The 21,198-nt window shown below is 44.4% G+C and overlaps 1 protein-coding gene across 1 annotated transcript; it reads left to right on the top strand.

Moving 5' to 3' along the window:
* Positions 1-396: 396 nt before the first annotated feature.
* Positions 397-20,524, top strand: LOC109464831 (keratin, type II cytoskeletal 5-like). Its single transcript, XM_019761910.1, is given in 18 exon segments — positions 397-1,132; positions 4,119-4,179; positions 4,936-5,031; positions 6,004-6,186; positions 7,122-7,247; positions 8,209-8,402; positions 9,233-9,289; positions 10,103-10,274; positions 12,535-12,592; positions 12,595-13,297; positions 15,574-15,634; positions 16,085-16,180; positions 16,649-16,825; positions 17,186-17,311; positions 18,154-18,347; positions 18,836-18,907; positions 19,264-19,421; positions 19,922-20,524. Coding segments are annotated over 18 exon segments (3,216 nt in total). The 5' UTR covers positions 397-485; the 3' UTR covers positions 19,957-20,524.
* The last annotated feature ends 674 nt before the right edge of the window (positions 20,525-21,198 follow it).

Below are 21,198 nucleotides of genomic sequence, written 5' to 3'. Positions count from 1 at the left end.
CAAGTCTGTTTACCGACGTTTGAACATAGTTGAGTCGTAGCCAGAGAGATGTTACTTATTTATTGACTGGTGGCAATGAATTTTTAATACTCTCTCAGTATAGTTGCAGTCCTGAAAGCTAGGTCACTGAGCTGGTTTTAAGGCATCTGTTTATTTGGATAATACTCACTCACTCACTCACTCACTCACTCACTCACTCACTCACTAATCACTCACTCACTCACTCACTCACTCACTCACTCACTCACTCACTCACTCACATAGCCGAAGTCCGTACTATTGCCAAAGTAACAAATTCAGACAGTGAAACAGGTGGTTGACTTGTTCGTGCCGGTTGCACGGCTAGCATAATCGGCCCCTCCCATCCCGACGCGTCCGCTCACTGTGTCACCCGGGTCCCGCCGGCACGCAACGTACGTCTCTCGTGATCGATCTGTCTTCCTTACAACACTTTCAGTGACAGACATCTAACCAAGGTGTCCAAGATGTCGACCATCCTCCAGCACAAAGCCTTCAGCGGCTCTTCCGCCTCTTTCTCCAGTTCTAGCGGCGGTGGTGGCGGCCGTGCGGGCGGCGGAGCGTCTTTCGGCGGCGGCGGCGGAGGCTTTAGCGCGGGGGGCAGGGCCGGCTTCGGCGGCGGCGGAGGCAGCGCTCGTGTCTCCATGAGCTCCAGTAGTTTCAGTGCCAGCTCCCGCGGAGGCGGCTATGGAGGAGGCAGGGCTGCAGGAGGGGGAGCCCGGATGGTCGGGGCAGGAGGAGCAAGGGCAGGCGGCGGAGGCAGGAGCTACGGAGGAGTCTCCATGACCGCAGAACAAGCCCAACAGATGCTGGTGAACCTGGGCGAGGTCCGCGTCGACCGAGTCGGCGACAAGGACGAGCTGGCCGGGCTGAACGACCGTTTCGCCAGCTTCATCAACAAGGTCCGCTACCTGGAAGACATGAACCGCAAGCTCACCGCGCAGCTCGAGATGGTACAGAGGAAGGGGGGAGCCGGGGCGCCCGACATCGGCAAGATGTGGGAGGCAGAGCTGAACAACATCAGGAAGCTGATCGAAGTCGTCAACAACGAGAAGAACGCACTGAACTCGGAGAAAGACGGCCTGCAGGGAGAGGCCGCGACTCTGAAAGCAAGGTTAGTTCACTGTGCCAACTTCAATACGAGCCACCCATTTATACAAGTCTCTTAGAAGGGACAGAAAACTTTGTCTAGACTTCAGTGTCTGGGGGGAGGGGCTGGTAGAAGCTTGTAAGGCACCCTCACACAGGTTTACACGAAACTTTAAACCTAGCTTAAGCACCGGATAGTTAGCTTTATATGTTCTCGTTAAATTAAATATGGCCTTGGTCTATAGCAGACGAAGTGTTTATAGATCGGACAAACAGTTGCCCAAATCTGATCATTCCCTTAGAAGGGAAGACATTCTCTGGGGGGAGGGGCTGGTAGACAGCACCGGTGAAGTTCACCCTCATACAGTTTTATACTTCTTTAAAACTAGCTCAAGCACTGGATAGTTAGGTTTACATATTCTCGTTAAGTATAGCCTTGGTCTAGCATACGAACATGAACAGATCAGCAAAACAGTTGCCCAAAATCAAGTCATTTCATGCAGCCCACGTTCGAATCATGTCTGGGATTCGGAACAAGGCTGGGACTACACGGGTAACGCCCACTTTTACCTCCACCATTTTTCTCGCCTTAATTCTGGCTTATTTTGGTCAATTCCTCCATCGTGTTAGCTTCTAGGTACACGCTTAAGCAGGGAATACATGGTTTACACATTGCTATTCACGAACATGGTAAGCAGTCCCGTGTAATTTACACTTAACAACGTAGGAGTCCAAGGTTACGCTCAGACGGGCTGACACTGGGACAAATTCCACATGACCTTTTGCATAATTATCTTCTTCCGCGCCTCGCACGTAACAAACAGCACACGCTGCCTGCATGAAAGGGAAGGGGGCACCTCGCCCCTGTGCAGAGGTGCTTGAAAAAACCGGTTGAACCTGGATAGTTCACATTGCAGGGCCACTGTGGCGGAGAAAAGGGAGTTGTGTCGGGGTCAGATGAGTCATTTTAGCGTCTGTGGGAGAGTGTTTAGAGTGAATACCAGGTGTGTGTGGTGCGGAATACCTCACATCGGTATCTGTATATCAAGTATAACCACACCTCACATCGGTATCTGTATACCTAGTATACCCACCCTTCACACCAGCTTCTGTGTCTGTATCTCTATAGTCGGTATATCTGCCCTTAGTTTTAATATATGGGCGTAACACATACTTTATGTTCATTCACTATCATGTATCAGCATATGTCTTACTTTATTTTGCTACAGACATTTCTCAGATACATCTGGTTTTGGGGAGTTTGTGGGCCTTACAGTAGTAGCCACAGTTACTACATTTAGTACGAAACAGAACCTTTGAAAGGAATGCCGTCGAATTACAAAATGCCGCAGTTCATTAATTATGCAAATTGCGTCCGTATCTATATAATTTAGATTTCATCACTTACATACCCGACATAGTTAAAAACCACTCATTGAGTGATCTTCTTCCAAAGTTTGGTTTGCAAGATCAGAGTTGTGTATAAAAAGTTAGACGCCATGAGGTCCATGCCGCAGACATCCGACAAACGCCCCTCCCCGACGCAGTATCCTAACGAACTGAAGCGTTAGTAACCTGTGTGCAGCATAGAGAAAACAACAGATGGAAACAAAGAAAAAGCAAACTGTGCGCGTTCTTTTAAATGCATAGTTACAGAAAGACCATTGGCGTATCGACACGGAGAGAAAAAAATATGATGTCTGTGTTTCATACAGCCTGGATACCAGACTGTTCCCAGGGCCAAAACACAGGCCAGCCCCAGTCAAGACATCGAGAAACGTATGGTCTAACTGAGGGGCACTGTGATAAAATTTCCTCAGGGGCAAATTGGCCCTGGAGCCGAGGATCTGACCTGAATACTGTCCCTGGCAAAAGTCTGGCACCCAGGCTAATTGTCGAGCCAAGAAGCTGGTCTATAACTGACCCAGGCAACAGTCTGGAACCCAGGCTAGTTCTGTAGCCAAGAAGCTAGCATATAGACTAGCCCCACCAATAGTCTGGCACCCAGGCTAGTTCTGAAGCCGAAGAGATAGTCTGTAGACTCACCCTGGCAACAGTCTGGCACCCAGGCTAATTTCCATCAGACCAGGTGTTTTGTAAACCCTCGGAATGTGGTCTGTCCACTCCCTACAGCCATATGACTGCATGTGCCGATCGTACGTGTCCCCTACTGAACTTCTTGTCATTCAGACTGAGTGCACACAAAATCTGCCGAGGCATATGGGTAAAAGCCTGGGGGAAGTTTCCACAGATCGTTACGCAAAAATAAAAGAATTAGGACTGTGTGACATTTTACTAAAAAAGAGGCTTAAGAGGCCTTTGCGAAATCTATCATATGACAATATCCTGTCTTTTCTTTAACTAAGTTTTGATCAAACAACCACTGGCATATCTCCCAAGGGGATACTTACACGTTCTGTTAGTTTTAAAGGTTAAAATGGAATCTAAAGCATTGCTGCTCCCACATACCCCACCCTTTGCTTCCTGTTGTTTTTAGATCTGATAGCTACATATAAGATTTTTTACATTCATTCTCCCCTGAAATAGATTGATGACTTCTTAATATTCTGTTTGCAAACAAGGATAGGAACGGCCCTTTCAAAGATAGAAGAGAAATAAATATAATGGTGGTTGCTTCTTCCGTGGGCGTTTCCGTGTCGTATACTGTCGTTGCCATTTGAAATGCCTAGTATGCCATATCAGAGCGTATCATAACTTTTTGGGCGGACAAAAACATTTAAAACCTATATAATACACCATCCAGTTTGATGTTTTTGTTGTCACTTTGATGTCTTGTTGTTGTCCTATGTGACGTTGTAGTCGTCATGTTTTTGTTCTTTTGTTGTGTTCTTGTGTTCTTGTCCATGTGTTCTTGTTGTTATTTTGTTTTCCTGTTTACTGTCTTGTTGTTGTCCTGTGTAATGTTGTTATTGTTTTGTTGTTGTTGTTATGTCTGATGTTTTGTTGTTGTTGTCCTATGTGACGTTGTTGTTGTCCTGTTGTATTAACAGCTATGAGGAGGAGAAGACACGTAACGAAGGCCTGCAGGATGAGATCACGGCCCTCAGGCCTGTGAGTATCGGACTGTCGGGTGACACATAAAGAGATATAATTACGCAGCAAGTTTAAACTGTAATATCCAACACAAGAAATTGGACTCACCCAAATTTTCGACTGTACAACTCCAGTCTTTGTCTGCATAGGTCGCAGACTTTCTGCAACCTATGATCCACTGGTTGCAGGTTGCAAAGACTGGAGTTGTACAGTCGAAAATTTGGGTGAGTCCAATTTCTTGTGCTGGAAATTACAGTTTAAACTTGCTGCATAATGACTTCTACCAACACAGATGAACTTTCAAGCTAAAGAGATATAGTACACCTAATACAATAGGAAAAAAAACATTGAAGTAGATGCTTGGGTTGCATCAAGGTAATGGGTGATTCTGCCAGGCTTCTGAGGTGGTGGGAAAGAGTAGAAATTGGCGAAATAGACAGCTAAAATGCCAGGGGAGTTGATCCGCTGAAGGAATACAGTTCGTCGCCTTTACCAGGCTTTCGAGGCGACTGGAAAGAGTCGATATTAGCCAAATAGACAAATAACATGCCAGGGGAGAGCAAACTGCTCTCCTTTAGCAGACTAATTCCTCAGGCATTTTATCTGTCTAACTGGCCAATAATTTCTGGTGTAAATATGCTAATGAAGCTTCGCCCCAAAACTGATTCTTGGGGTTTCCGACAACGTAAAGACACAACTGTCAGATACACACACACAATGAATCCAACTACTGCAGTACGCAAACATTCTGCTGTATCGTTTGGTTAACTCTAGGACGTGGACAACGTGAGTGTAGAACGCGTGGACCTGGAGGCCCGGCTGGACACCATCAAGGCAGAGATAGACTTCCTCAAGGAGGTGTACGCAGCGGTGAGTCACCAGTCAATTTCTTTAGCTTCATCCAGAAAGCGAGATTAAATCATCCATACATATTATAATCATCCATACTATATTATTAAGACGTATTCTGTTGTCCATAATATCTTCTAGTTATGGTTGTTGAATTGTTGCCATTTTAGTACTGTTGATTTACTACCATATATTGTGTAGTATATCGAGCAATAAAGTTCTTTATTGTCGAACAATAGAGTTCTTTAATTCATTTGAGTCTCTGAACCTAAAACATGGCTGGGGTAACAGTAAGACATCAAAACCGGTCCTTGATCGGCTACGTCATACAAAGAAACGGTCTTCATGTTTTGGACAATGATACCATGGTAACGTAATTTGTCAAATTTGCAAAATTTCGAAGAGTTATTTGAAAATCTATCAAAGAGAGAAAACGTGGGGCAGAAATATAGAGACCGACGATGGATATGCAGGCCAGCAACTACAGAAAAATGGAGACAAATAGTGGGTAGTGGTTGCCAGACAGTATCGAATTGGTAAGACAGTCATCATTGACAGGACAGTATCCTATAAGGCACCCGATTTGGCTGGCGAAAAAAAGATACCGGTTCAAAAAAGAAAGCCTCATAAAACACGTCAAAACGTAACTAACCCGAAGCTAAAAGTAAAACCCCTGCACGGACAGTAATCACTTTAAAAAGTCACGCATTTGCTTTTTGTAAATTGTTTATGCATTCACATATATTTAACGAGTATCAGGCAAGAAGTACAATTACTTATTACGCCATCTGCTCGTGGGTGAATATACGCAAGAGTAAAACACAATGATAAAATACATAATTACAACGTGGATAAAAGAATAATGAACGAAAACTAGTTTAGTTATTAGGAACAGGGCTTACATTTGTGCCTGTCCCAAAGAGTTACAATGTTTTTTTTTTTAATGTTACAATGTGTAATCTAAGACTCATAGAAACTTATCAAACGTCTTAGGAACTGGACGCCCTCCGAGGACAGATCCTGGACGACGGACCAGGCGGTGCTGGCGTTATCAACATCGACGCCGGCGGCGCGCCAGACATCGACTTCCAGAGCATCCTGGACGAAGTGCGCGCCCAGTACGAAGCCCTGGCACTGCAGTCTAAACAGGAGGCACAGGGATGGTATGACACAAAGGTAAAAATCTCCCCTTAGAGAACAAATACTTCACTGCTGTGGGGTCGTGTGGCGTAGCGGCAGAGTGCTTGACTCGGAATTAAGAGGTCCCGGGTTCGAGTCCTGACATGCCACCGATCTTGTGCCCTTGGGAAAGGCACTTTACACGACTTTCCTCACCTCGCTCAGGTAAAAATTAGTATTGTATTGTCCCCTGTGTTGGTGGCGGCATTAATATAAGTTTAAAAAACTTTAGTGTGCCGTCAACACGTCTTGTCTTGTGATTAGATGTTGAAATATAAAAGAAAAGATACTTCACTAGACTCTAAACAAACTCAGGCCATTCCGATCGTCCATGAGTCTACTTTGCCTGCGGGTGTGGTTATAGTCTTTTATTAGGCTATAATTCTCCAGTCTGAACAGGGGGAACAGAACTGGTATGACACGAATGTAAAACTCTCTCCTTAAACAAAAACAAAAACAAACAAACAAATACTTCACAGGAGTCTGAACAGACTTGGTTGCCCGTATCGTTCTCATATGAGGTAGAGAGTAATGTTCAAGCAGATACTTTGTTGTATCAAATTGGCAGGGCAGTATATATCCAGTGCCACCCGTACAAAAAAAGAAAGCCCGGTAAAAACGCCAAAACTCACGATAGATATAAGCCAAAGCCTGTAGAGTGAGAAAGGAGCGGCGACGATGATGTGATGACGACGACGATAATGATTTTTGAATCTTCCCTTGCCCGTCTGCAGATCTGACCAATGGTTACAGGTGGCCAATATTATACACTCCTGATTCGAGAATCACCATATACTAGTAGTACATGTATGTGAATGTGTTTGAGTAAGAATTAACAGAGCAGAACATGTCCGAATCGCGAAGGTAAACATTATGCATTTGCGTTGCAAATGTTCCTTCTCTAGTTTAAATCGTCTTTTGTTCGACCGCAGATCGCAGGTCTGCAGGGCCAGCAGGCCGGGGCCGGCAGAGGTCTGGATGACGCCCGCTCGGAGCTGAGCAGGATGACAAGCGAGCTGAAGAGGCTGCAGGCTCAGATTGAAGCTGCCAAGGCCAGGGTAGGTCGTTCTCCTTTTCATGGTCCGTCCATCAGTCTCTACCAGACTAACTACGCTGGCTACTAGTATATAGGTAGCCTTGTAGGTTTGATTGGCCGCGCGGAGGGAAAGGAACTACCTCCCGCGGCCGGACTCCCTTGGCCAATTTTACTCTCTTTTTTTTGCCGAATTCTGCGATCAGTATTCCCGTAGAAAGGCCTGGTGGAGGCTATCCACCCATGGTCAGGGTAGGATTTTACTGTAGCCCCAACCGTGCCTGATCTAGCTCTATGCCTAAAATGGTTAGGGCTACAAGGATTAGACATGGTTCTTAATCTCGTGTTTCCTAATACACAGATTAATATTGAAGCTGCCAAGGCCAGGGTAGGTTTTTCTCCTTTTCATGGTCCGTCCATGGTCAGGGTAGGATTTTACTGTCTCCACAACCGTGCCAGATCTAGCTCTGTGCCTGAATGGGTGACAATATATATATCAGAACCTTTCTCTGACCAGCAACCAACTAATGTTAGCTGAAACTCAAGAGCAGTCTGACCAGATTTAGGCTTGAGAAAAAGATGAACCTTTCTGTGTGTTATCTTGAAAGTTCATCTGTGTTGGTAGAAATTGTTATGTAGCAAGTTTAAACAGTAATTTCCAACACAACAAATTGAACTCGCCCAAATTTTCGACTGTACAACTCCAGTCTTTGTCAAGGAATAAGCAATCCACCGCTTCCGTGACGTCACGCAGATAGCACACGTGACTCCGTGAGCAGTGGATCATAGGTTGCAGAAAGTCTGTGGCGCCCCCCGTCTCTATTGAGGGATGGTTGTAATGCCCTGATGTAGATGGCCTCTTTAATCCCTCGTGCAAAGAAGTCCGGTTCTGAGTCCAAGATTCCTACTTTGTCCAGTGAGACTGAATGTCCAGGCGGTTCTATGTGTATATGTTGTGAGACCTTCCTGTGTGTGTTTCCCCTCAGAACGCCCAGCTCCAGGCCCAGCTCGACTCTGTTCAGGAACGCGGCACGCAGCAGCTGGAGGCTAAACAGGCGGAAATCACCGCACTGGAGGAGGAACTGACCGAGCTCCGCAGCAAGATCAAGGAACAGATGGTAGAATACCAGGCACTGATGGCCGTCAAGATGGCCCTGGACGTCGAGATCGGCGCCTACCGGTAACAATGCTTACTTACTTATGCAGTATATAGTAGAGGGGATTCAGTCCTCAAGCTGACCAACATCTTGCACACGCAGTCGTCCCTCAGTAAGACATCTGGAGCCGCACAGTTCCCGTTTAGAAGTTTTATTCAGCCTGTCAAAAGTTCTAAACGGGAACTGTGCGGCTCCAGATGTCTTACTGAGTGACGACTGCGTGTGCAAGATGTCGGTAGCTTGAGGAATGAATCCCCTCTTCTATATAATGCTTACCTACTTATGTTTACCGAAGGAAAACATATTGTTTTTGCTCTGTGTCTTCCTCTTCTTCTCCTCCAAAAATAAAGAATTCAATGATCGACCTGAACCAGACGTCTGTCGCCATGGTAACTGGTGTTGGGTTACAATGACACGTTGCAATTTTATAGCAGGAGGGATTTAGACTCCTGGCACCATACTAGTATATATGAATGTGTCTGAGTATGTATTAATAGAGCAGACCATATGCGAAGGTAAACATTACTCCCTATGTTTCCTTTCTAGTTACATACTTACTCAGTCACTCACTTGCTTACTTACTCACTCACTCACTTACTTATTTACTCACTCACTCACTCACGTACTTACTTACTCACTCACTCACTCACTCACGTACTTACTCACTTACTTACTTGCTCACTCGTGGATAATGAATAGTCCCACATTCTGCATAATGATTAGGTTTTGTGATCTTACTAGAAACGTAGTATTTTGGTGATCATCTACATGGTAAAAGGATGGGGATTTGTGACAAGTGTTTGAACATGATGAACATGTCACTCACTGCTACATCACTCTTGTGTCTCTGCAGCAAACTTCTGGAAGGCGAGGAGGGCCGCTTCGGACAGGGACTGTCGATGGGCGGCGGGTAAGTAACAAAAACAATACACGTTTTACAAGGTGTTATCTAGTGTATATAACCAACAGATTTCGAGAGACTCTTATCAACGGATCAAGGTGAAAAAAGGTTGGAAAGTCAGAAATAATATCAGTCAATGACCATGTACCTTGATGGCAATGGATGTAACCATCACCAGCAATCCCTTGCAATTGTTGACAACGTCTTGGTTTGTTTCAAGACTTTTGCTCCAACACTTAAATTGGTAAATGATCTCACCTAGAGCTTTCGACCAGTCACTCTGAAGTGTGACATCAACATTTGGTAAAAGGTAAACGATGTCGGATGATGAAACAAAAGTTTTACCTTCACACATGTAACTACCAACAGATGAACTTTCATGAACGTGTATAGTGGACAAAATATGTAGTTATGTTTACATGTGTTTCAAAAAGAGAGAAGAACGGGGACTGACAGTAGATGATAAATGGAATATAGTATTTCTATAATACACAGCGTTTTGGTACTTAGTGTTTCAAAGAAAGTAGCGTTTCAATGTTCAATATTATGTTCCCTATCCTGTCGACCACATTTAGTGGCATGTGCATTTAGCCCATCTGGGCAAGAATTAAGGGTTAATGACCTGCGCCGAGCTCGAGGTGTATATGATGTGATAAAGCCTTGTCAGTTGCTATAACCACCTCATTTCGCCACGCTCACTCGGTGGTTTCATTCGGTGGTTATAGCAACTGGCAAGGCTTTATCCCACCATATACACCTCGGGGCGGGTCATTAACTCATTCATGAGAACGTCATGTTTTATTGTGTCTTCCTTTTCTCCAGTGGCGGCGGCGGCGGCGGTGGCGGTTTCGGCATTGGTGGAGGCGGAGGCGGAGGCTTCAGCGCTGGCGGCGGCGGAGGTTTCAGCTCTAGCGGCGGAGGTTTCAGCTCTGGCGGTGGGGGCGGCTTCAAGGGCGGTTCCAGCGGAGGAAGCCTCCAGATTCAATCAGGTTGAGTATTATCTTTATGTTTAACTCACATTTCTCTGTTTCTTCCCCACCCTTGTTCTTTAAACAAATAAGGTCAATGACCTGAACCAGATGTCTGTCACCATGGTAACTGGTATTGCCTCCAGATTCAATCAGGTTGAGTTTTATCTTGTATTATTATGTTTGACTCACAAGGAAAACACTTTTTCTGCTCTGTTTCTTCCCCACCCTTGTTCTTTAAACAAATAAGGTCAATGACCTGAACCAGACGTCTGTCACCATGGTAACTGGTATTGCCTCCAGATTCAATCAGGTTGAGTTTTATCTTTATTTTTACCTCACAAGGAAAATACATATTTTTGCTCCATTTCTTCCTCCCCTTGTTCTTTAAACAAATAAGGTCAATGACCTGAACCAGACGTCTGTCACCATGGTAACTGGTATTGCCTCCAGATTCAATCAGGTTGAGTTTTATCTTTATTTTTACCTCACAAGGAAAACACATATTTTTGCTCCGTTTCTTCTTCCTCTTGTTCTTTAGACAAATAAGGTCAATGACCTGAACCAGATGTCTGTCACCATGGTAACTGGTGCTGGGTTGCATCATGTTGCAATTTTATAGCAGGAGGGATTTAGATTCGTATCTGACTACATACAAAATGTATATAGATGAATGTGTTTGACTATAAGATTTAACAGAGCAGGCCATATGCGAAGGTAAACATTTTGCATTTGCTTTGCAAATGTTACCTTTCTAGTTTATTTAACACTTCTACCACTGCCAACTTTTCTACTCCAAATATTTCGACGAGAGACGTATTTACACGTATTCTTTATACACTGACTGTATGATGCTGAAATATTTCTTTTATAATTTCTCTTAGGTCGATTCTAAAGAGCGACATTTCCAGCATCTGGTGCTAACAGGTCGCTCCCAAAAGTGTCTGATTCCACATCAACGCAGCTAAATCTACGGCTTTTCTACTATGTTCATTGCTGTTCGCCTTTTTTGCTCTAAAACCAAACCTTGTTATACACTGTAACGGCAATGTGTAGAAGTTCTTGCAAGGCTCATTTGCAAAATTAGCTTGGAGTTCTAGAATACTGTACTGGGCCAGTGAGTTAAGTAACGTCAGGATATCGACTTAATTTGGTGCAAGTGGAAGTGATTTTCTAGCCAGACATTGGCTTTGACGCTCTTTTTGCAATTTCTAAAGATGTTATTTCATTCGGCTTCGTAAAGCTAGCAACATATGTTATTGATAGATTAAAAACTAGAACAATATGGTGTCAAATCATGATAGCTTAGTGCCATGGAAAATCTTGCAATAACGTTAAATTTCAAGGCACCTTTTTGTTACAACTAAGCGCGTTTAAGTGCAAGACTAGAGCATTGAAATGCTGTAAGCCCATCTGTTCTTTACACTGCTACGTTACGTACGTTTGCAGTTCACTACATTCTTTCTCTAGTCGGTTAATAAAAGGGGCAGTACATGGGAATAAAGGAGTCGTCTTTTTTGTGTACTTCCTATACACACACGCTTGAAACACAAAGTCATTTTCAACATAGACAGAGTAAGTTGCGACTTAAAATTATCAAAAAACTAGTTCCTTTATCAGTAAACTACAACAACCATATATTTGCAACAGGAACCATTGAAAACGTCATCACAAGCTTGAGGGTCGTTGACCTGCATGCTCATCACGTGGGCACATGTAACATGCTGATTGGTCGAAAGCTTTTTGCTGTAAGCGTTTTTGTTGCGTCCCGTCTAAGAAATCAGTTCTGTTACGAAATTAGAACGGCCAGACAGGACCAGCAAACTGTATACCGTCAACAACAGTCCTTAAGAAATCCGCTCTGACGTGTTCAAATGACAGTGAAGAGACACTGCTCATATATAGTCGAGCCTTTGATGAGTAATGTTATATTGTGTTTTTATGTCATCTTAAATGATTGGCTATAATAGATATATTTTCCCTATATTCTTAAACACTTCAACTAAACATCTATTGACTTAATCTCCAAGCAGATCTTTTGGTGGCTGCAAGACAGTATCAAATTGACCAGGTACTATCCATTTGCCAGACAGTTACTATTTTCCACCCAAGTTTGGCTGCGGAAAATAGATACCAGTTCAAAAATAAAGTCTGATAGAAACGCATAAAACCCTATCAAACATAAGTAGAAGCCTAAAGCTCTGGTAGGAGAGTACTATTGACTTGATTCTGCCCGCCTTAACCCTGCCTAACCGGTTCTTGAGAACAGTAGAACAGTCTAGTCAGTGTGTGCCGTGCCAAATCACCGCGCACAACGCCCCCCTCGTGTCTGTCTGGCCACATAGGATCTCCTCCAACTTCTCAGCAAGATGGCAACGATTCTGCAGCACAGCGCCTTCAAGTCCAGCTCCTCGGCGTCTTTCTCGTCGAGTTCTGGTGGTGGCGGAGGCGGCAGCAGCTTCCGAATGTCGTCCTCCGGTGGTGGTGGAGGAGCTGGCTTCGGCGGAGGGGCTAGCATGGGCGGGGCGGCCGGTCTCGGAGGGAGGGCCAGTTTCGGAGGTGGTGGGGCCCGCAGCTCCTCAAGCTCCGCAAGCTTCAGCATGTCTTCCCGCAGCGGAGGGGGAGGAGGCTTCCGCGCTGGAGGAGGTGGTGGAGCACGCATGGTGGGAGCAAGAGGCGGCGGCGGCGGTGGAGCACGCAGCTTCGGAGGCGTCTCTATGACCACAGAGCAGGCCGCCCAGATGCTCACCAGCCTGGGCGAGGTCCGCGTGGACCGAACCGGCAACAAGGACGAGCTTGCCGGGCTGAACGACCGATTCGCCAGCTTCATCAACCAGGTGCGCTACCTGGAGAACATGAACCGCAAGCTCACCATGCAGCTACAGATGGTGCAGAAGCAGGCCGGCGTTGGAGGGCCGGACATCGGCAAGATGTGGGAGGCAGAGCTGAACAACATCAAGCGGCTCACCGAGGTCGTCATCAACGAGAAGAACGTCCTGCAATCCGAGAGCGACGGACTCAAGGCTGAAGTTACCAGCATAAAAGCAAGGTACAGATGTTTCTTTTATACCATCTACATTGTAGTATGCATTGAAGCACAAAAATTCACAGTAACCATAATACATCTAAGATATCTTGAATGCCCATGTTTGTCTTCCACACTCGGAGAATTCTGAGTGTGGAAAGCCAACATGGACATTCAATTTATCGTACATGTATTATGGTAACTGTGACAGATTTTTCCTTTTTACCATCTACACGTTGTAGTATGTATTACTGAATAGTTAGTATCCAGGGCTCAGACTAACGTTGTTTAAACCCTAATCTTTGCCGGAGGAACCATATGGAAGGTTTTTTTCTTTGCTCTAGGTCGTCTGCTGCTCAGGGACATTTAAAATGGCTTTAGGGCCCACGCTGCCCACAGTCTTTGTCCGCGGAATAAAAGACACGCCCCCCATAATTATCGAAGCATTTTCGCAGAGAAAAGAGGTGGCCAGCTTGGTGCCATCGACGCACCATAAAGCGAAGAAAATCACATGCTTAGGTGTTACAAGTGTTATCGAAGGTATAATGGAAACGATTTAGATATGTATTTTAATGGTTAAGCTGATTAACACACAGCTAGGGCTGCCAATATACCCTAAGGCAGTAAGACAGGGTCTGCGCTAGTTCGCACGGTCACAACCTGTACAGAGTCTTATACTTTACAGGTAGGTAGTGGCATCTAGATGTGAAGAAAACATTTACGAATGAAAAAGAAATAGAAAAGGGAATCAATAGTAACGCTTCACCCGGGAAAACTGCACACTCTCTTCTAATTTAGACACTACAAAATCCTGTCGTTTTCAGTGGAAGTCTCAGCTGTGATATCTAACTGCGGTACATTTTATTTAGTCAAATTCGTCGCCAGCATTACCTGTTCATTGTTCTGTTTTTCTCTACATTTTGAAAAATATGTAAGAACACCTGTGTGTCCGTGGACTGAATGATACGCACCAGTTGACCGACCTGTCGACAGTCTGTACATTCATTGTGGCTTAAAACCACGAAATAGGTCGACTGGTTCCTTACAATGGGATATCCCCAGGGCACATTGCGGTGATTGAGTGGACAGCCACATTAAAAGGGTGACCCAATTGTCACATAGCTACTAGCATGTACACATCGCATCTTTTTAAAAGCCTTTAAAATTTCTTAGGAAATTGAAGGGATTTGATATGTTTTAAGTACTAAGTGGAAGAATTCGCAGAGGAAAATTAGTTTTGTCCACAGACATGTTTCACTGTGACCAGGTGGTCGCCAGCAAGTTGACCATTGCCTCCGGGCATGTTCCGGTGTGGCATTCTGTGTGAATGTCAGCTCAGACGCAGTCCTTCGCAGTATTTTAAAAATCTTAAGATAGGCTCTTCCTGTTGCAATTAATTAAGGTTCCAAACATTCTGGTGGAAGTCAGTGTTTGAACACTGAAGTATTCCACGTATCAGTGCAGATTTGTTGTCAACAGATTTGACTGTTGTTGCACATTTTTCGGGGTGTGTTTGAAATTTAGCAACCTTGTGATTTTCAAAAGAAGATGGTCATCTGTCAACTTGCCTTGTTTGTGCAAGGACATGCGGCAGAATCGTATCATACATGAACAAGCTTTTTGCCATCGGTTTGCGAAATAGTTCATATTTTTAGACATGGTTGGTTTGCTCCGAAACACGATCTTACTTGCTAAGTGTAAACTAAAACCAGAAGTATAATTGTTATGTGGAAACATGTTTGTATAATGATAAAATGATTAGATATTGGGCCAGATTCGAATCAAGGATTTCCTCAAAGGATTTACCAGTGTGAGATTATATCTAAAGGACGCACACTAAGGATGGGTCACGCCACGTAGTAGTAGAACTGGTTCCCAGTGGGCCTGTCAAGCGAAATTAAACAGAAAGAATTGGACGAAAATATATGCAGCTGCAGTTTCAAGAGAAACAGCTAGAGGGCCCAAAATGGACCTTCTTGGCCTTTATCTTTCCAAGGCCTACCAACATACCAATTATTCTCACAATATATCCATAGCGTCTTGAGGTATAGCCCCAAATTATGCTGAAAAGGCAGCAACAAAAACAGAAACATAGACAGACAGACTCTCCAAAAACACTGTGCCTCGTGGAGACTAGGTCGACCTGTTGACAAAAAAATAGGACGCCCAGGTCCGTATTCAACTAAATAGATAGAAGTTGAGTGTTAATCGTATTCTCTGAAGGTTTGTCTCTCTCTATATATAGGCACACAATTGCTGTAAAATTCTTCACTTCTTTAATGGCTCTTTTTCACCCGCAGCTACGACACAGAGCACACGACTGTGGAGACGCTTCGGGCGGAGGTGGACAAGCTGAGACCTGTGAGTGTTACACACCTGTACTTATCACTCATCAAATAACAGCATAAAGTTAAATCTGAGTGAGTCGAGAGGTGCGTGTTTGTGTGTGTACAGTGTTTGTATGTGTGCATATACATGTGTTTGTGTGTGTGTGTGTGTGTGTGAGTGTGTGTGTGTGTGAGTGTGTGTGTGTGTGTGTGCGCGCGCGCGCGCGCACGTTTGTGTGAAAATGTACGTGCGCGCGCGCGCGTGTGCGTGTGTGCCCTCGCGCATGTGTGTGTACGCACGAGCGCGCATGTAGTGGATAGTGTTCAGCACCAAGGACAGGGGTGTGTGTACATCAAGACGTTTGCATCAAGGCTGATGATCAGGAAAAAAGATAGCATAGCCATGCCTCTGTTGTACTAGTAATCAAGACTGACTTGCTGATGATTAGGGAAAAAAGACATGCCTCTGTTGTACATTGTACAGGACATGGACAGCGTGAGTGTAGAACGCGTGGACCTGGAGGCCCGGCTGGACACCATCAAGGCAGAGATAGACTTCCTCAAGGAGGTGTACGCAGCGGTGAGTCACTTACACTGATCTAGAAATTTCTAACGATCTGCGTTTCAATGAGCGCGGCGTTTTCTAGTGAGTGGATGGTATAGGATTTTACATGTAACATGTATGTAGTTATGGGGGCCAATTCACAACAGGAAAGGCCTTCGCAGAAGGGAAAAATATTGCTTTCGCTCCGTTTCTTCTTCTTCTTCCGCTCCAAACAAATAAGGTCAATGACCTGGACCAGACGACTGTTACCATGGTAACTCGTCCTGTAGCAGGCACTCTGTGGTGTTGGATTACATCATGTAGCAAGTGGTGCGATAGGCTAGGCTATACCATGTGAAGGTAAAATTGTGTATTTGCTTTGCAAATGTTACCTTTCTAGTTACTTTTATTAGTTTGCCCAGGGCAAAGGAGTTTGTGGTTTTGAAAAATGGCAAACATACTTTCCCCAGGCCCTCATAACTTTCTGCCCAATCACCTACCCAGGAGCTTGAGGCACTGCAGGGACAAGTGTTGGGCGGGGACGGCGGCGGCGTTTTTGAGCTGGAAGCCATGGCGGCCCCTGAAATCGACTTCGAGAGCATCCTGCAGGACGTGCGCATGCAGTATGAATCTCTGGCACTGCAGTCTAAACAGGAGGCACAGAGCTGGTATGACACGAAGGTGAGCTTCATCTTCAAGCAGACGTCTGGTGGCAAAAGGGTTAAGGTTAGAACTGGCCATCTGGAGAGAGTCCTCTTTCGCACATTGGTACATGGTGGCAAGTTGTAATAACGGTCTGGCCAATTTGGTACTGTCTTTGTAGATCTGCTTGGAATTGGTAAGTTACCCACATGGCATGAGGTCGCAGAAGGAATACATATTGCTTTTGAACCGTCAATGACTTAGACTAAACGGCTGTCGCCATAGTAACTGGTGCTGTATCAGACATCCTGTGGTGTTGGATTACATTATGTAACAAGTGGCAGGACAGAGTAAGAAACACTGAAACACGTACTGCAAAACGATATTTGTCCTGTACAGTTCCAGACCCTGCAGCAGCAGAGCGGGTCTGCCAGTGGCGGTTTGGACGCTGCCCGTGCCGAGCTGTCCAAGTACGGCAGTCAGATGAAGCAAATACAAGCACAGATAGACGCCGCCAAATCAAGGGTGAGCCTGTTTTATGAGTACTTTATCATTACAGAGAAGCGAATTTATTTATTTTATGGACTATAGTCCTGGTGCTAGTTGGATCATGTGTATCCATGTATTTTTTTTTATGCACATTGTCTATTTATTTGTGGGCATGGTGGCCTTGAATAGGTGCACCTGTTCCACCATGTATATTATGTATGTGGTTAATTGTAATAAATAAATAAAATAAAAATAAATAAATACAAGTATGTATAGCTGTATATACAAGCTATCCCTTTGCTGTTTGGAGACGCGTGGACTATCCAAAACCGTGCCTGGGCAAGATTCTGGATAACGCACGATTCTAGATCTGGATACGCGTGGACTATCCGAAACCGTGCCAGGCATGGTTCTGGATAAAGCAAAGTTCTGGATATATGCGTGTACTATCCGAAACCGTGCCTGGGCATGGTTATGGATAAAGCACAGTTCTGGATATATGCGTGGACTATCCGAAACCGTGCCTGAGCATGGTTCTGGATAATGCACGATTCTGGATACGCGTGGACTATCCGGTCCGAAACCGTGCCTGGGCAAGATTCTGGATAAAACACAGTTCTGGATATATGCGTGGACTATCCGAAACCGTGCATGGGCAAGATTCTGGATAAAGCACGATTCTGGATACGCGTGGACTATCCAGAACCTATGCCTGAGCAACATATTGGCCCTGGATACAGCACGGTTCTGAATACAACCACTGTCTGTTTTGACCTTTCCTCTCTTGTGACGGACTATCCTGAAATGATTTTGGGAAGAGAATAGTTCTGGATATAAAACCACAATCTTTTTTGACCACTTTTCCTCTCTTGTACTAGAACGCGCGGTTTGAGGAACAACTAGCGGCCGTGGAGGCGAAGGGAGTGGCCCAGCTCGAGGCGAAACAGACTGAGATCAGCGCTCTGGAGACGGAACTACAGGAACTGCGCGGTCAGATCTCCGTGCAGATGGCCGAGTACACCCAGCTCATGAACGTCAAGATGGCGCTGGATGTGGAGATCGCCGCCTACCGGTACAGTACAGAACTGCACTTTCAAGACTTCATATTCAGAACAAAACATTAAACAGCTTCTGTATCTGTATCTTCATAGGCATTGTTTGTTGTGTGGAAATGATATAGGAAAAACAGGAAAAGCGATTTTGACCAACCATACCTTGTCGACGAGGAGGTGTACTTTTTTTTAAATAAACCTCCTTGATACAATCATCCATTGCAGTATGATATCCAGTGCTTATCATTTATCGTTGGAGCCGTGGTTTACATTTATACCTCTTCCTGATATCTCTTTTTTTTCATTTGTATGTATGTATGTATGTATGTATGTATGTATGTTTGTATGTATGTATGTATGTATGTATGTATGTATGTATGTATGTATGTATGTATGTATGTTTGTATGTATGTTTGTATGTATGTATGTATTTACGTATGTATGTATGTATTTCCAAATTGAAATACAATAAAAACACTACTTACAACTCGCTCCTATTCTTCTGTAGTAAACTGCTGGAAGGTGAGGAGAGCCGCCTAGGCGCGGGGCTGTCACTCGGCGGAGGTGGAGGCGGAGGAGGGTAAGTCGACCATCTACGAACGTTTCGTTTGGACAGCAAACCCGATCGCGAGCGGCCATCTTGTTCACATGTTCAGCGAGGACGCTACAGTAAAACTAGCGCCCCATTTGAGGCAGAATTACAGATCTAGAAAAAGCCACGAATATGAGATCATAAGACAATTTTCAGTAAATTTTGCCGTATTTTTTTTCTGACTTTCAGCAGAATACGTTCGACCGCAGAGTCGGCACTACTAGCTTTGGGATAGGGCTGATTCAACTTTTAGTTCATTAAAGAAGACCAGAAAAGTGAAATTTTAATATCCCGTTTAGTCACTTTGATCATGAGTGCATTTAATATCGGTTTTTGCCACACAGAGCCGGAGGTGCGATGATGCTCGGCGGCGGTGGAGGCGGCGGCATGGGAGGTGGCTTCGCGGGGGGTAGCTCCAGCTTCGCGGGGGGTAGCTCCAGCTTCGCGGGGGGTAGCTCCAGCTTCAGCTCTTCCAGCTCTACCTTCAAAGCCAGTGGCGGAGGTCGGTATTTGTAGTTATCTTAATTCAGTTATGTTAACCTCCACAGAAGGAAAGCAATAATCTCTAAACAGATCCTTAATTCTAGAGAGGCAAAAAGAAAGTGTCAAATTGGCCAGGCAGTATCCATTTTCCAGACAGGGTCCAATACGCCACCCAAGGATCTGCTTGGAGATTATGAAAACCACACAACTTGATTTGCTCCAAGTTGTTCTTCTGTTCCGAACAAATAAGGTCAATCACTTGGACCAGACGTCTATCACCATGGTAATTTGGTGCTGTAGCTGACACCCTGTGGTGTTGGATTGCATCATGTAGCAAGTGGCAGGACAGATCTAGTTCGAGGGGCTGGCCACCATATGTATGAATGAATGTGTTTGAATAGGAATAATCAGAGTACGTAGTTAGTGCGGCTAGACCGTGCGAAGGTAAATAATATTATTTTCTTCGAATTCATTTTTTCCATATTCCATCGTTTCTGACACAAGTGTTTTATTTTTCAGGAATGTCCATGTCCATGTCGTCTGGGACGTTCTAATTCACCTCTACATCCGGGCGATTCAACTTGGCACCCGCAGTTGAAGTAGAAGTCGTTAACTAGACTTCTGGCCTAGAGATAAAAGCTGGTGACTAGCCTACAGTGGGGGAATGAACAGCACAGCCCAAATGTCAACAGGGTTTCCATACACTAAGAAAGTGTATGCTGCTCCTAGATCACATAGTAATTACGCCTCATGCAAGTAATAGTGTAGCTAAGCGCTTTTCCTGCTGCAACTTTTGAAGTTAGCCCGTTTGTTTTTGTTGGAAATTTCGAGCAATGTGTGGTGGCTGCTTTCTGCATAGTTCCATTGTATTACACATTTCAAAAGACCTTTAACCCCTGAGGTCTTACAATTATTCAGAAATCAGATACTTAAGACAAATGTTTTACATCAATTGGTTCTGTAATTGCTGGGGTTTGCTTAACGTTAAGTACCTTTATATCATAAATTCCCTGGGTGATTGCGTCTTGGCCATAATTAGCAATCTCTTGTTAAACAAGTGGTTGTGAATAAAGGGCTTTACTATTAAGTTTTGTACGTAGTACCTCATCTGTCGATCTGTTACAATATCACGTCATAGGTGAACTTATACATTCATTCATTCATTCATTCATATACATTGTTGGAATACGCGTTTGCAAATGGACTTGGGTGAATAAAGAGGTTGAAAGGACTTTGTCATGTCTTGAAAATCACAGTTTATTCTCATTTTTCTGTCACTATTACCATAGTTTCGTCTGCATAGTGCACATCTCTGTACTCTGTCCGATTGATTCAGTCTGTACATTTGCTGTAATGATATAGATAACTGTAGAAGACACAATTCAACACAGAAAATTTAAAGTATACAATGTTGAAACGTTGATTGCTATACATTGTAAGATACACAAATAATAGCACATTAGAGTACAAACAAACACGTTTAGTGTGCATTAAAATACATTACGTGCATATATATTCATCTAAAGATAGAGTACATCTAAAACCTTCTTTAAAATTTGTGAGAAATTTCATGTATGATGACAAAGGATATCACTGTTATCATGAAAGTCGAAAGCCCCAAGATAGCATCTTAGAAAACTGGCATGGCGCTCCGTAAGAAAGAGACGGACCGCATCAGGTTTATGATCGAACGCATCGAACCCCCTGTTCTATTTTGACCGAGGTGTTTGAAATGGATCGAACACATCGAACCCCCTGTTCTATTTTGACCGAGGTGTTTGAAATGGATCGAACAC

The sequence above is a fragment of the Branchiostoma belcheri genome, unplaced genomic scaffold (assembly GCF_001625305.1).
Source record: "Branchiostoma belcheri isolate BF01 breed outbred unplaced genomic scaffold, Haploidv18h27 scaffold141, whole genome shotgun sequence".
Classification (NCBI taxonomy): Eukaryota; Metazoa; Chordata; class Leptocardii; order Amphioxiformes; family Branchiostomatidae; genus Branchiostoma; species Branchiostoma belcheri.
The sequence above is the reverse complement of the archived record's forward strand: the minus strand, read 5'-3'. Positions and strand labels throughout refer to the sequence as shown.